Here is a 14,643-nt window from a genome sequence, read left to right as displayed (position 1 = left end):
TGTTCATCTACCCAGTTATTTGTTCCACAGAATTTTATTGAGCATTGCTGAGCCTTGGTCTTACAAAGATAAACTCCAGAAGAACCTGAACACATCTAAGTTTGCGGGCTTAAAGAAACAGGGTGCATGACTGGTGATGTAGTTCAGTGGTAGAGTGCTTGCCTGGCAGGCGCGAAGCCTTGGGTTCAAACCTCAGTCACCACAAAAGACGTAAAGAAGCTGCAAGATGCTTCCACCATGTGGAGATCAATAGGTAGTCCTGTTGCCTAGATTGAAATATTTATTATAAATTTATAAAAATAGGTTATAAGATTATTTGTCTTTTAATTGGAATTAATAGTTTTAGTAAATTTTCTGTGTTTTGGTTTGGAAAGTTGAAACAAATCGAATGATAATCATGAAACACCACCAGCTTGGCGCTTTTGCCAATAGAGACATTAAAAACACAGGAGTTAGGCACGCTCTTTTGAGGACTAGCACAGCTAATGTCTTTGTTGTGATAGATTGAGATCTTTGAGATTTGGCCTTTGCAGCACCTTGGAATTGGATGGTGGAGATGCCTAAGAATCACATACACCATCTTACTTCACAGCTCAGAACATGGAGGCTGAACTGACATTTATGTGTACCCAAGGTCAAACAGACTTGCATCCTAACTGGGATCAACTGACTTCCAATTCCACAACACTGCTATTTTTCTATCCTGACTTTCACACGGTGAGCCATTTTCTGTGTAAATAAAAACAACTGTGTATTGTTCCACCTCAGTAAACTTCTATACTAAATATGGAGTGCATTCCTGCTCAATTACCACAATGCAAACTCGGACTGCTCCTGAGGCAGGTAATTAGGGAGCTCCTATGTTGGAGAAGTCAGCTAGGGGAAGCAGGGCACACCAGTCTCCGCATGTGCAGTTCTCAGCCAGAGCCAGGGAGCGACGGGCTGTCCCCATGAAGCAGACAGGCTTTCATTTGCTGGCTTTCATTTGCTTCTTGTTCTTGCTAGATGAATGGCATCAGATGCCGCAGGTATATTAGTAATTTCTGAGTTTGTTCCCCACTAAAAATGACCTCATTGCTTTCTGCTGCTTTTCCGTAATTATACAGTAACAGGAAAATAAACCCACTCTGAGTACAGTCCGAAGCAGAAATCTTATGTTCTTTATGCAAGTTTGATTTATAGACGTGAACTGCAGAGCGGAGTAACTAGGAAACATTCATCTTCCCGTTGCTAGTTGCCATGGAAATGGAGTACACAGAGTAGTGTCATTTCAGTCCTGGTGATGTCTGCAGTAGTTTATTCCTTTGTTGTTCTCGTTTCTTAAGCAACTGCCTAACGTTCTTCCATCATTACAATTAATCATGCATACAAGTTTTTATCTTTCATCGCACATAGAAAGTACTAAAAAATGCATGACAGAAATAGGGAGAATTTAAATATTCGTGTGGCTTTAAACATGCATTTGTAATTTCCCCTCTCAGTCCCATTGGAAAAATAGGTCATGTAAAAAAGAAAAGCTTGTATTAATGTACAGACGTTTCAATAAGGAGAGCAGCGCAAACCTTTGAGGAAGAAGCCAGGGGAAGCTGAAGGGATGTCACATTCTGGGGCCCCCAGAGTGCCCATCTAAATAAGTTCACATTTTGAGTAATGTTCCTCTCCCCATAAGAAGCTCCCACAGAACAGATAAGCAGCTTCTGTCTCTAGTCCCTTGAGTTGTCTGAACAGCCTCAGTTTGCTAGGTAGACACGGCAGACCTGAAAGAGTAGGGGTCTTTTCTTTAAAGGCTCTAAAGTTCAAGAATCCATCATAACGCAAATAAAAGAATTTTCATTCTTTCTTCTCTTTTTCATTTTTGCATGAGACAGGGTCTCATTATATAGCTCAGGCTAGCCCGAGGTTCCTAAGATCTTCCTCCTTCCACTACTCACTGAGTCCTGAGAGTACGGTTGTGTCACCGTGCCCAGACTTCCTAATTCTTTCATATAAAATAAATTTACCCTAGTTGTATCTCATATAGTTCAGGGTAGATACTGTGCCTACTAATATCCATGTGTTGGTTATCCTCTGCCTTTTGTTGGGGCTTTGGACATTTTGTTGCTTGAAAGAATCTGAGGTCACTAGGTCTAAATCCCTGGCCCATTGGGTTTTAGCTATGAGATCTTTTAAAAAGAACCTCAACTTGCCTTGGTTCCCTATGCACAGAGTGGGCAGCTGTAAAACTAAGTAATACATTGTTGGAGATAATTCATGCAAAGGACTCAGCTCTTGGCTAGCATAGGATAAGTGCTCAGTTGTCAGGGACTGTTGTCTTGGTGGTGTGGCTACTATTGTTATGACTCCCAACAGCCAAAGCCTGAGGAGTAAGACTCAGTCAGTCTGCTTCAGCTCTACCCCAAAGATACAGACCTGTTCTCAGACTGACTCTTCTACTCAACAGCCAGCAATTGTCATGACTCCTCAGCTAAGGATGGAACTTCCTGACCATCATGCATCCTTCTTCATGCTAAAATCTTGCCTAGCTGGACTTTGCACAGTCATGATGTGGATTTGATTCTCTTTTTTAAAAAAGTTGCGATTTTATGTGTATGGTTTTGCCTGTGTGTAACCTGTAATCTGTGAACCATGAGTGTAGAGTCCAGAAGAAGGCCTAAAATCTCCTGGAACTAGAACTGCAGGCAGTTGTAACTGCTGTGTGGATGCTGGGAAACAAATCCAGGTCCTCTGCAAGGACAGCCAGAGTCTTCACTACTGAGTTGTGTCTCAGCCTCATGGATTTGATCCTTTTAAGGCGCTGCAGGTAGACAGCACTGGAGCAGTAGCTTGCCCTCGTGGGTCCTGGGGAAGGTTCTAGCGCTGTCTGTGGTGTCGAAAATAGCTTCGCTGCCCTCTCTCGCTACACCACCCCCTTTCCAGCAGCAGTGGAAGACTCACTGCTTCATCTTTTCTGAGCTGGTGGCAGAGCATTCTTTGTTGAAACTCACGCTCCTTGGCAGCCCTCCAGGGCACACGGCAATTCCTATTTATTTGATTTAGCTTTTGTTTGGTTTGGCTTGTATTTTGTCTGTTTTGCTTTGTGGAGTTCTTTTCTCCCCAAATTTTCATGTTTAAACCCCTTGGACTTCATTTCCATTTATTTTACCAGCTTGCTTCATAGTATTGCTAAAAAGCTGTTTGCTTTAAGCTATAACAAAATAAGAAGTCTTGGATTAATTTGTCTCCCCCCACCCAAGTCTGATCTAGATGTAGCTTTGTGGATGATTAAAACAAAATAGACTGTACTTTAGTTTGTCCTTACTTTTTAATATTATGCTTCTGGTTTTGTTGAGAGAGGTCTTTTGTTCTCTCTCCCTCTCCCTTCCTCCCTCCCTCCTTCCCTCCCTCCCTCCCTTCCTCCCTCTCTCCCTCTCTCCCCAAGAGTGTCTCTTGTATGTAGTCTCATGTATATAGTCCTGGCTGTCGTAGAACTCCAAGAGCTCTGCCTGCCTATGTCTCCTGAGATCTGGATTAAAGGAGAGTGCTGGCCCCCTGCTTTTCCCTGCCTTTTAATTGGTAGGCCATGCCAATTCTAAGCAGAGGTAGTCAAAATTCTCTGCAGCCTTTGTTTCCCCTGCTCTGTCAGCCAGATACTTCACAACTGGTCCCACAAGGTAAGAATGAGCCCAACTTGCATGTCTCCTGATAGTTTGAGATGTTTTAAGTAACTCTGGTACTTTACAGACACCTGTTATTTTGTGGCTACACAAGTCAGTGGCTGAAATTTAAACCTCTGGAGGCATTTCCAAATGCTCCTAAGAGCCTCATTGTCTGTGTGTTCTTCACTCAGTGATGTGGCCAGCATGTACTTGGTCTTCTGTGAGAGGTCTTCGCCACGAGCTTCTCTACCTCAGGCTTTTATTTTCCTTTGTTTTGGAAAACAAGTATTTCTTTTTACATCTCCTTGGCTGTAGGCACTGGGACTATATGAAAGGAAACAGGGCAGATACTGGCCTGCCCTCCGGAGACTTTCAGTTGAGGAGACAGAGGTGGTTAGTGTATGGGATACGTAATCCTGAAAGGGGACTGCAAGCCACTGAGAAAAAAGGTGGAGAATGAAGACTGGTTGCAGAAGGTGCCAACAAGCCAGGGTTCTGTACCCCCACCCCGCAGTGCTTTCTTCTTTGATGAAACTTTTAGATGTATGGTTCCACTCACCACTGTCTCATCTCCAAGAATCTTCTGCAAGATCATCTAATAAATTATACACCTTCCTTCAGGAGACATTCCTGCTCTGGAAAATAGCTTCTTCTTTTTCCTCCTCCTCCTCTTCTCCTCCTCTCAATAGAAGAATCTTGGAGAAATTCTACTCTTTTGGGGCTCAATGTTTTAATAGTCCAGTAGTCAAAGAGGGGAGTGCAAATGTCTTGTCATAATATACTCCTTCCTCGCAGGCAGGTCAATTTCAGGAGATGAAAGCAAGGCTGGCTTCAGAGGAAGTTCTGGTCAGTGTGAAACCGCAGGGTGGTGGAATTACCTGATTTGGAGGTGGGTGGACATGTGTTCTGAGTAGAGGTCAGCAGGATAGCATGTATAAATACCAGGATTTTGTATACACTTGTTTCTGCTTGTATTGATGGGATGAAAGATGAACGTAGAGCAAGCAGACTGGACAGGTAGGCAGGGCCAGACCATGAAGGGCATTCTAAAAGTTGTCAAGACATTGACCTTATCTGAGGACACTAGGAAGCCATATGCAAGTCCTAAGTGGTGAGATAAGGTGATCAGACTAGAGATGGCCACGGTGTGTGTGTGTGTGTGTGTGTGTGTGTGTGTGTGTGTGTGTGTGTGTAGATGGATCTCAGGGAACCCCTTTCTGGATTCACCCTTTGTTTTTACTTGCGATGTTTGTCCACTTCTGGCATTTTCTTGATTAGATTGAGACCTTGTTCCAACTTTAGCTCCCCTTGCTTATTTTCTTGTCTTGAAGATGAGAACTCTCCCTGGCCAAGCTATGGGCTTGCTTTAAAATGAAGATATTGCCGAGAGCACCCACTGGATCCTCATTTAACCATCCCTTGCCTTGCCTTCCAGCTTAGATCTACTAGGATTTTGGTGCCATCCTGGCTCTAGGCAGAGTTCAATAATCTCTTTTGACTTTGACATTCAGTACAGTTAACACGGTTGGCTTCTCCTGCTTAGGCCTGAATCTGGTGGAATTTCCTAGTCCCCTTCTTTCTGCTACATTTGGAAATATTCCAGATACTTTACCCTCCATCTGTATTGCATGTCCACATAGAGCAAGCTTGAGAAGGTGAACTGAGTTCAACCAGTTTGTAGATTTTAGGCAAGTTAGGTAACCTCTCCATGCTTCAGTGTCCTCATCTATAAAATGTAATACTGAGGGAGTCATTGGAAGAGTGTGAGTGAATTGCATCTATAAACACAATACCTAGTCTACAGTAGACATTCACTGAGCCTTGTCTCCGTCAACGTGTCTAGACTGTATCCTAGAGCAGCTGCCAGAGGGTGTAGAAAAAAGTCCAAATACTGGTCACAGTCAAATGAGTATTCATCTTGAAAGATCCACTCCTCCTCTCCAGGCTGAATAATGGAGAGGTGCTGGTAATATCACACTTTGCCCAGCTGGAGGGCTTTTGCTCTGGAAGCTACTGAAAAATAATAATAATAAATACTGACATATATCAATTGCTTACTATAAACCAATTCCTGTTCAAAATACTTTATTTGTATCAATTCATTTTGTCCTTACAATAGAGCATGTGAGGTGGCACTGTGACTACTTCTGTTTTACATGTGGGGAAACTTAGGTATGGAGAGGCTGAGTAGCCTGGCTAAGATCTCATTTGCTGCTGGAGTGTCTTGGGCCCAACAGCAAGGGAAGGGCTTCACCACCTTCCCCAGGTGTAACCTTGAAAAGGGATTTTGAATCTCTTTTATCAATCAGCTCTATTACAGTCCACAGATTTAAGGGCCTTTTCCAGTTCAATTTCAATAGAATAAAGATCTTGACAGCATATAAATTTTCCTAGCAAAAACTAGAGCTATATAATCTATAGCCATATCCCTTTTCACAGACTAAGGTTATGAATCTATGAGCTGAATTGTACATTCTTTCTATAAAACTCCCCAATTTCTGACAATTTGGTCATAAAATCTTTTGATAAAAATATCAAAACCCTCCTATCACAGATAAAATACAACTATTGATGGCAAAAAAAAAAAACTATCAGATTTGTCGTGATCTGTTTAAACCTCATAAGGGGAAACATTTATGTCTTAAATAATTGAAGTCCACATTTCTCAGAATCCATCTACTGATAATCAACCTTTGTTAGCCCTTCAAACAAATCACAGAATCAACTGCCTTGAGTTTCCTGTAACTTTATTCTCCATCATGAGATATGTGCAGGGCTTTGGTCAAGTCTCAAAAGCTAGGGCCCCATAAATTCAGGGACCTGACATAGGCAGGTCTGTCACCCTACCTACAACTTTCTGTACTTCTGAAGGACTTCTAACTTTACACAGCTGAACCTTAGTTTACTGTCTCTGCCCTTTGTTTACATTGTAAAGAATAGTATAATTGGCTGTAGTCATGCTTTGTGGATGTTGTGAGTTTGGTTTCACACCAAATACTGTCATAAAGCAAGTAGCAAGATGTTTGCTAGCACATGGGGAAGCTGGCCTCTTACTGTACCACTGTCATCTGTTAGGCATGAGGTACCTTGTGTCTCTAAGAACAACACATAGATCCTTAATTTAAACATATTTGATTACTTGGTCTGAGTCTTCAACAAGTCCTGATTGTTTTGCTGACATTGATGTCAATGGCTATCAACGGATCAGGGAAGTGGTACCTGGAAGTTGGGTGGCTATAGCAATTCCTTACAATAAGAGAACTATGATGCTTACTATGTGAACCGTCTCTTCCTTACATGGACAGTTTCTTTGTTTGGTAGTATTCTACCCGTAGAAGAACTTCCCTCAGAGGTGAAGTCAGTCCTCTCAAACCTGGCTGCTGCTTATTGCCTAAGATTCTGTGATAGTCTGAACCCTGTGATGTTGACAGAGGTTTTTGTCCTGCCCAGTTCCCTCAGTCATTAAGTCCCAAAGAAATCATACAGAGGTCTACATTAATTATAAACTGATTGGCCTAGTATCTCAGGCTTCTTATTAACTCTTATAACTTACATTAGCCCATAATTCTTGTCTATGTTAGCCACATGGCTCAGTACCTTTTTCAGCAAGGCAGTCACATCTTGCTTGCTCTGTGTCTGGCTTCCTTTCTGTCTGGGTGACAACTGCAGACTGAAACTTCCCTCTTCCCAGAATTCTCATTGCCCCGCCTCTACTTCCTGCCTGGCTACTGGCCATCAGCGTTTATTTAAAATACAAGTGACAAGGTGGGACTGTTGTTCCACAGTGCTGTGATGTCAGCTTAGCAGTATTCACAGCATCTGTGACAGCAGATGCCATCCCCAGAAACCCCCTTTTTCTTAACTAAATTGTTTTCATTTATTTTACATACCAACCACAGTTTTCCTTTCTTCCTCTCCTCCCATTCTCACTCCTCCCTCACCTCCCTTCTTCTCCCTTTCCTATACACTCCTTCAAAGTTGTCTCCATGGGTGGCAGACCCCCCATGGGTGTGAACGAGGCTTGACACCAAGTTGAGGCAGGACCAAGCTCCTCCCCCTGCATCAAGGTCGGCCAAGATAATCTAGTTTGGGGAACAGGTTCCCAATGAGCCAGCTAAGCATGCTGGGAGAGGTGATGATCTCACTGCTAGGAACCTCATGGTTAGACCAAGCTACACAGCTGTCACACACATGCAGAGGGCCTAGGTCGGTTCCATGCAGGCTCCCAGAGTCTATAAACTCCCATGACCTCAGGTCAGCTGTCTCTGGAAACCACTTTTTTTTGTTCACACATGAAACTCCAAGTTTTATCATAAGGTTGCAAAAGTTATTCATTCATATCTTTAGGCTCTGCCTCAAATTCTAGCTCCTTCTCTTTCCACCACAACTACAGTTCCTTCTTCTGCTGAAGTCTTGAACCCCTCAGCACCGTCCATGAGGCTTGAAAGCCACTCCTTCCAAACTCCAGTGTTGGTATTTGCCATCTTTCCAGGATTTACAGACGTTTTCAATAACATCTAGGATGGCAAGTCTTTTCCAGAGGATTTTCAGTTTGAGTCGTATAAGTCCATCAGCAGAATCACTACCTGGGGCAGCTGTAATCTCTGTTTCTTAAATAATAAGACTTGAAAATTAAAGTTGTCCCTGACCCCAGGGCCTGCACAGTGGATGTTGTATTAGCACTTGTGACAACATTAATCTATTGCACCTCTCTGTCAGAGTTCTGGGGTGATCAGGTACATTATCAAAGGGCAGCAATATTTTGAACTCTTCTTTCCTAAGCAGTAGGTCTCAACAGTAAGCTTTCGACTAAGCATGTTGTAAACAGGCGCTGCCACCCAGCCACCGCTACTCCACGTATGGAGCTCAGGCGGAGCAGAATTACTGTGGTTCTTTTTTTTTCTTCCCAAGACATGGTTTCTCTGTGTAGTCCTGATTGTACTCACTCTGTAGACCAGGCTACCCTTGAACTCACAGAGATCCATCTGCCTCTGCCTCCCAAGTGCTGGGATTAAAGGTGTGCGCCATAACCGCCTGGCTGAATTACTGTAGTTCTGAAGGGCCTGGGACTTTGCAGACAGCAAATGAGCATCTATGCTGGGAATCTGTTATTCAGCGCTCTGCCTTCGTCGTGAGCTCTGCTGCAGCGTCACATCAGCACCTGCTGTGACACCTGTGCTTTCCTGCAGAGATGGCCACTAAAAGCCCCCTCCCTCAAACCTTTCCTCTGCCACTGTCTCGCTTCTCTCGGCCTTCACAGAATTGAGGTGATCAAGCATTGCTCTGGATTCGATTTTGGCTTGAGGGAGTACTGAGGCAGGTTTGCTCCACTGTCCAGGCCTGCTTTCTCTGTATCAGCAGCAAAGCTGTCTTGCTTTCTTACCATCCGTATCTTTACCGAAGTTGCACTTTTAATGCCTTTCAAGAGCCTCCCCTTTGTAGTCACAGCTTGGCTAACTGGCTCAAGAGGCTGCTGTCTTCTGGCCAGGGTTGGCTTTTGACATACCCTTCATCACTAACCTTAAGCATTTCTAGCTTTTGATTTAAAGTGAGGAGCAAGACCCATTTCCTATTTCTTAGATGCTATTGTAGGGTTATTAATCTGCCTCATTCCATTATTGCTATGTCTCAAGACATTAGGAGAGGGACAGAGATGGAGGAACAGCTTGTCAGTGGAGCAATCAGAACACACAATATTAAGTCACCATCCTTTATATGTGTAGTTGGTGGTACTCCAAAACAATTTTAATAGCACTTCCAAAGATGAAAGGTCCTAAATCAACATAACAGGTATAAAAATAATAACAAAGGCCGGGCGGTGGTGGCGCACGCCTTTAATCCCAGCACTCGGGAGGCAGAGCCAGGCGGATCTCTGGGAGTTCGAGGCCAGCCTGGTCTACAAGAGCTAGTTCCAGGACAGGCACCAAAGCTACAGAGAAACCCTGTCTCGAAAAACCAAAAAAAAAATAATAATAATAATAATAATAATAACAAAGTTTGAAATACCATGGCAGTTATCAAACCACGACATTGTGTACTTGCTGTTGGGAAAATAGCACCAGTAGACTTGCTGTATTCAAGATTCCCACATTCAATTTGCAAAACACACAAAATAGGGTTTAGTAAGTAAACCACTGTCCATGTAAGAATGAGGGCGAGGGTTCAGATCCCCAGAACTCACTTGGATATCTGGTAACCATGGAAGCCAGCTTGTAACTCTAGACTTGGAAGTTAATTCCAGAGCAAGCTAGCTAGCAAGACTGTCATATAGGCAAGCTTTGATTGATGGAGAGACCCTGTCACAATAAAGAGAGATGGGGGAATGATGGAGGATGATTACCAGCATCAGCCTTAGCCTTTCACATGCATGCATACCCACACATCTGCCCACACACATGCACCACACACACACACACACACACACACACACGATAATGGAAACAAAAAATACAGTATGAAGCACATAAGTAAAGTGAAACTCAATAAAGCAAGAAATATTGCATAATCTAATGGCAAGAAATATAACAAAACCCTAATGATTTGTTTTTATCAATTTCAGCACTTTAAGAAGTCTTTATTAAGCACCTACTATGTACACTGTGAAAATTTGTTTTACTGTCCAGAATTACGAACAATTGCAATGTTAAATTCTAAGACTTCCTTGGGGTTTACTTTTATTCAACCTTCTTTTCTTCTTCCTTCCTTCTTTCCTTCCTTCTTTGTTCTTTTGTGTATGTGTGCTTTGAGACAGGGTTTCTCTTTGTAACAGCCCTAGCTTCCCTAGAACTCACTCTGTAGACCAGGCTGCCCAAAACTCACAGAGAGCTACCTGCCTCTGCCTCCTAAATGCTGGGATTAAAGGTGAGCCCCACCACCACCCAGTTCAGCCTCTTTCTTCATAATATTCATTTATTGGCTACAGTTTTACCATAAAGTTTTGTGTTCTTTAGTCTTACTTTCTGATAATTCTACACAAGCAAAGCCCCCCCATCTCAAACATAATTCTTAACATGTTGCAAATTAAATCGTGCACAATAATTCTCTTTTAATTTTTCAATGTCCAGAAGTCCATGTGAGGTAATGCTTCTTAGGAAAAAAAGGAATCATAGCCATGAAATGTTCAATTCTAATACAGATGGGTCAGCTGACATGCTAGTTTTAATGAGTTGCAATAATGAATTTGTCATAAAATCTGAGCCTTCCCCAGGTTATAAATTTCCCAGACTCAAATACTGTAGAAAATTTATAAGGTCTGCCATTACAATAGACTATTTCCAATTATCTCAGTTGTATTGAGCAAAAAGTAAACCTGATAAAGGCATATCATGTAGTCATGAGGCAAAATGATGGAAAAAGAATTATTAGGCTATTTGTCAAATGATAAACCCAGTAAAGATGTTGGCAAAAGTTGCCTGCCATTTTTTAAGGCTTTAATGAATGCCAGGCTTTGTCATTATTTCATTTAATTCTCATGATAGTCTAGTGGATTGTACATTATTTCTGTTTTATAAGTAAGAAAACTGAGCTTATAATGGGATATTCATTCTAAAAAAAGAAAGGGGGAAGTCAAGTGGAAGGCATGGAGGATTTGGAAGGTGGCTGTCTTAGGGTTTCTTTTGCTGTGAAGAGGCACCATGACCGCTGCAACTCTTATAAAGGAAAACATTTCATTGTGCCTGGCTTACAGTGCAGAAGTTTTGTCCATTATCACGGAAAGAAGCATGGCTGTGCACAGGCAGACATGGTGCTGGAGAAGGAGCTGAGAGTTTTACATCTGGATCTGCAGGCAGCAGGAAGAGAGAATGAGCCTGCTGGGCCTGACTTGGTGAGCTTCTGAAACTTCAAGGCCCACCCCCAGTGGCACACTTCCTCCAACAAGGCCACACCTACTCTAACAAGGCCACATGCCCTAATTTTTTCAAATAATGCCACTCTAGGTAAATCTGTGGGGGCCATTTTCATTCAAACTCCCTGGCATTTATAGGCTTGTAGCCATATCACAATGCAAAAAGCATTCAGGCCAACTTCAAATTCAAATTCAAATTCAGGCCATATTCTATCTCGATATCTGCACTGTTTAAAAGTTCAAAGTCTAAAATCTTTTCTGAGGTTCATGGCAATCTCTTTTTTTTTTTTTCTTTATTTATTTATTTATTAAATATTTCAGTCTCTTCCCCACCTCCGCCTCCCCTTTCCCTCCCCCTCCCCCAATACGTTCCCCCTCCCTCTTCAGCCCAAAGAGCAATCAGGGCTCTCCGTCCCGTGGGAAGTCCGAGGAAAACCCTCCTCCATCCAGGTCTCGTAAGGTGAGCATCCAAACTGCCTAGGCTCCCACAAAGCCACTACATGCAGTAGGATCAAAGACCCATTGCCACTGTTCTTGATGTCTTAGTAGTCCTCATTGTCCGCTATGTTCAGCTTTGTTGACTACAACACACTTCTTTCTCATTGGCTGGTTCCTTTCCCCGTACGCAGCTTTCTTTGGTGGGTATCGGAGGACTCTGGTATCTCCAACATCTTGGGGTTTCCAAGCAATCCAGGCTTCTCACAACTTCACACAATGGCCTCTCTAGGCCTCCATGCAGGCACACCCCTGACACATACCTGGCCTCAGCGACTTTCCTTAGTCATGGGGGGCAGGGGAGACTCCATAATCCCTTTCTTGTATCCTTGACTCTGGCCCACACAGTTAAAAACACCCTCAGCACCACTGTCTTCTGGGTTTCTACTAGTATGGCCCATTAAACCCCAGTTAAAGTATTCAACTTCTTTCCTAATCCAAAGTCTCAAAGTCCATATTTCTCCAAACAAAAGCACATCCAGGCCTATCACAGCAATACCAATACCTGTTACTAACTTCTGTCTTAGAATTTTCATTGCTGTGAAGAGACACCACGACCATGGCAACTCTTATAAAGGAAAACATTTAATTGGGGATTTTCCTATAGGTTTCAGAGGTTTAGTTCTTTGTCATCATGGTGGGAAGCAGGAAAACATGTTACTGGCAAGGCAGCTGAGAGTTTTACAGTTTTACATCCAGATCCACAGCACCAGCAAGACAGAGACACTGGGCCCGGCTTGAGCTTCTGAAACCTCAAAGTCCACCCTCAGTGACACATTTCCTTCAACAGAGCTACACCTACTCTAACAAGGCCACACCTACTCTAACAAGGCCATATGTCTTAATCTTTTCAAATAATGCCACTCCCTATAAACCTACAGGGTAGGTGGGGTGTGTGTGTGTGTGTGTGTGTGTGTGTGTGCATCTTCATTCAAACCACCACAGTGGGTATGATCAAAATGCTTGGTGTGCATGTATAAAATTGCCAAAGAATAAATATTATAAAGAAAGAAATTAGGAAACAGAAATTGATTTTTTTTTTAAATGTGTAATTTGTGCTGGGCCTTTGGGCCTTCTTTTCTAAATAATATTTTAGTGCATAAATGTCTGGCTAAGCAAATTTGTCATGCTTACTTTTAAAAAAATAATACCAAAAAGAAAAAAATAAAACTGAACTCAGAGAAGTTAGTGTTCCTCAGTCACATACTTTTGGGCTGTCTTCCTCCTGTTAGTTTACACTAAGCATAAGCCATTTGCCTGGTATTTCTGTGTTACTCTTTGTGGATCCCATCTGTCTCTCAGTGGCAGACAGAGTTGGATAGATCTCCCCCCACCTCTGTAGCATTTCAGCTGCCTTGACCGTGTGTCGTCATGCCTCCACATGCCTGTGTGAAGGTGGGAATTTTAATGCTAGCTGTCTTCATCTCATAGTTTGAGCTACTTGGGTTAGGAAATGCCAGGGATCCACCAGTCATCCTTCTGAGACCCGTTTTCACAAGAAAGAACTGCATACCTCCACAGGCTGCAACAGTAGCTTATTACCCGTCAGTGACTCTTCCATCCTGGTCCAGATCCCACTTTGCAGTGACATCTCTCCTTCCGTGGAGAGGTAGAATGGAACCTCCACTCTGTGGAAGCTACTTGGACCAAGAACTATAACAAAAAGTAACATGTCATTAAATCCAGCAGTGTTTGGGGGAAGCCCCCACAGCCACCCCACTGAGGATCCCATCTGATGTTAGGCTGTTTGCCCCATCTGCCCTTGAGTGTTAGCCCACTGTGTGCATGTAGTGGATATTCTTTGAGATACTACTTTAACCAAGATTGTAATGCAGTTCAAATTTCTATACTTCCATAAAGTCATCTCGAAGGTCAAGAAGAAATTCTGACTTTGAGTGACACTGTACAAGAGCTGCATCCCTGGAGGTCCCTGCACCATTTATAGGCAGCTCAGCTGGTCAGAATGTCTCTTCCCTCCAGCGACTGTTACTGCTTAGAGAGACTTGGGGCAGAGCCTTGTGAGTCTCCTTTCAGGGGCTTCCTCAGGTTTCATGTTTGGTCTATTGCCTGAGTTTTGTAAGCTTCATTTGCTGTTTGAGTCTTAAGCAACCTCCCTCCACAACTGTGAGGACCTGAGTTCAAATCCCTAGGACCTGCATAGAAGCTGAATGTGGAGCACAGTCATCCGTGGTCCAGTGCTCCTCCAGGGAGCTATGGGATGGAGACAGAGCATCCCTCAGAGGCTCATGGCCCAGCCAGCTTGGCATAGATAGGGGGAAAACAACAGAGAGCCTGTCGCTAACAAGATGACATTCATGGGCCAACACCCAATTTTGCCCTCTGATTTCTTCAAGTACTTGGTGATATACATGTGCCCAAATATTCCCTCTCTGTCTCTGACTTTCTGTATCTCTCTCTCCAACACACACAAAATAAATAAATAAAAAAAATAAAAACATACACAGAAAAAATAAATTATTTTTATTTAACAGTAAAAAAATTCTAATTGTTTTCATACCCTACTATCAGACAGTCTTATTCTCATCTCATAATTTCTTGGGCATAATCTAAAGCTAACATTGATTTTTTTAAATTTATTTTTTAAAACAATTTTTTTCTCATTTTAAGTACCAATTCCAGTTCCCACTCCCTCCCCTTCTTTTGCTT

General features: G+C 42.8%; 1 protein-coding gene across 2 annotated transcripts in view; it reads left to right on the top strand.

Annotated features, from left to right (window-relative positions):
- Efcab11 (EF-hand calcium binding domain 11) overlaps positions 1-14,643 on the top strand; it is a 174,028-nt gene that overhangs the window by 45,381 nt on the left and 114,004 nt on the right. The window contains exon 6 of one of the 2 annotated variants that reach the window (XM_050151516.1): positions 11,323-11,455. The exons of the other annotated variant lie outside the window; for it this stretch is intronic. Coding sequence (XP_050007473.1) covers positions 11,323-11,398 — 76 coding nt within the window. The 3' untranslated portion in view covers positions 11,399-11,455. Of the gene's footprint in view, positions 1-11,322; positions 11,456-14,643 lie in introns of those variants that run through there. 2 annotated transcript variants of the gene reach the window in all.

This window comes from Alexandromys fortis, unplaced genomic scaffold (genome assembly GCF_014885135.2).
Source record: "Alexandromys fortis isolate MF-2015 unplaced genomic scaffold, M_Fortis_MF-2015_v1.1 scaffold_63, whole genome shotgun sequence".
NCBI lineage: Eukaryota > Metazoa > Chordata > Mammalia > Rodentia > Cricetidae > Alexandromys > Alexandromys fortis.
Note: the sequence above shows the minus strand (reverse complement) of the source record. Positions and strands in the feature narration are given on the sequence as shown.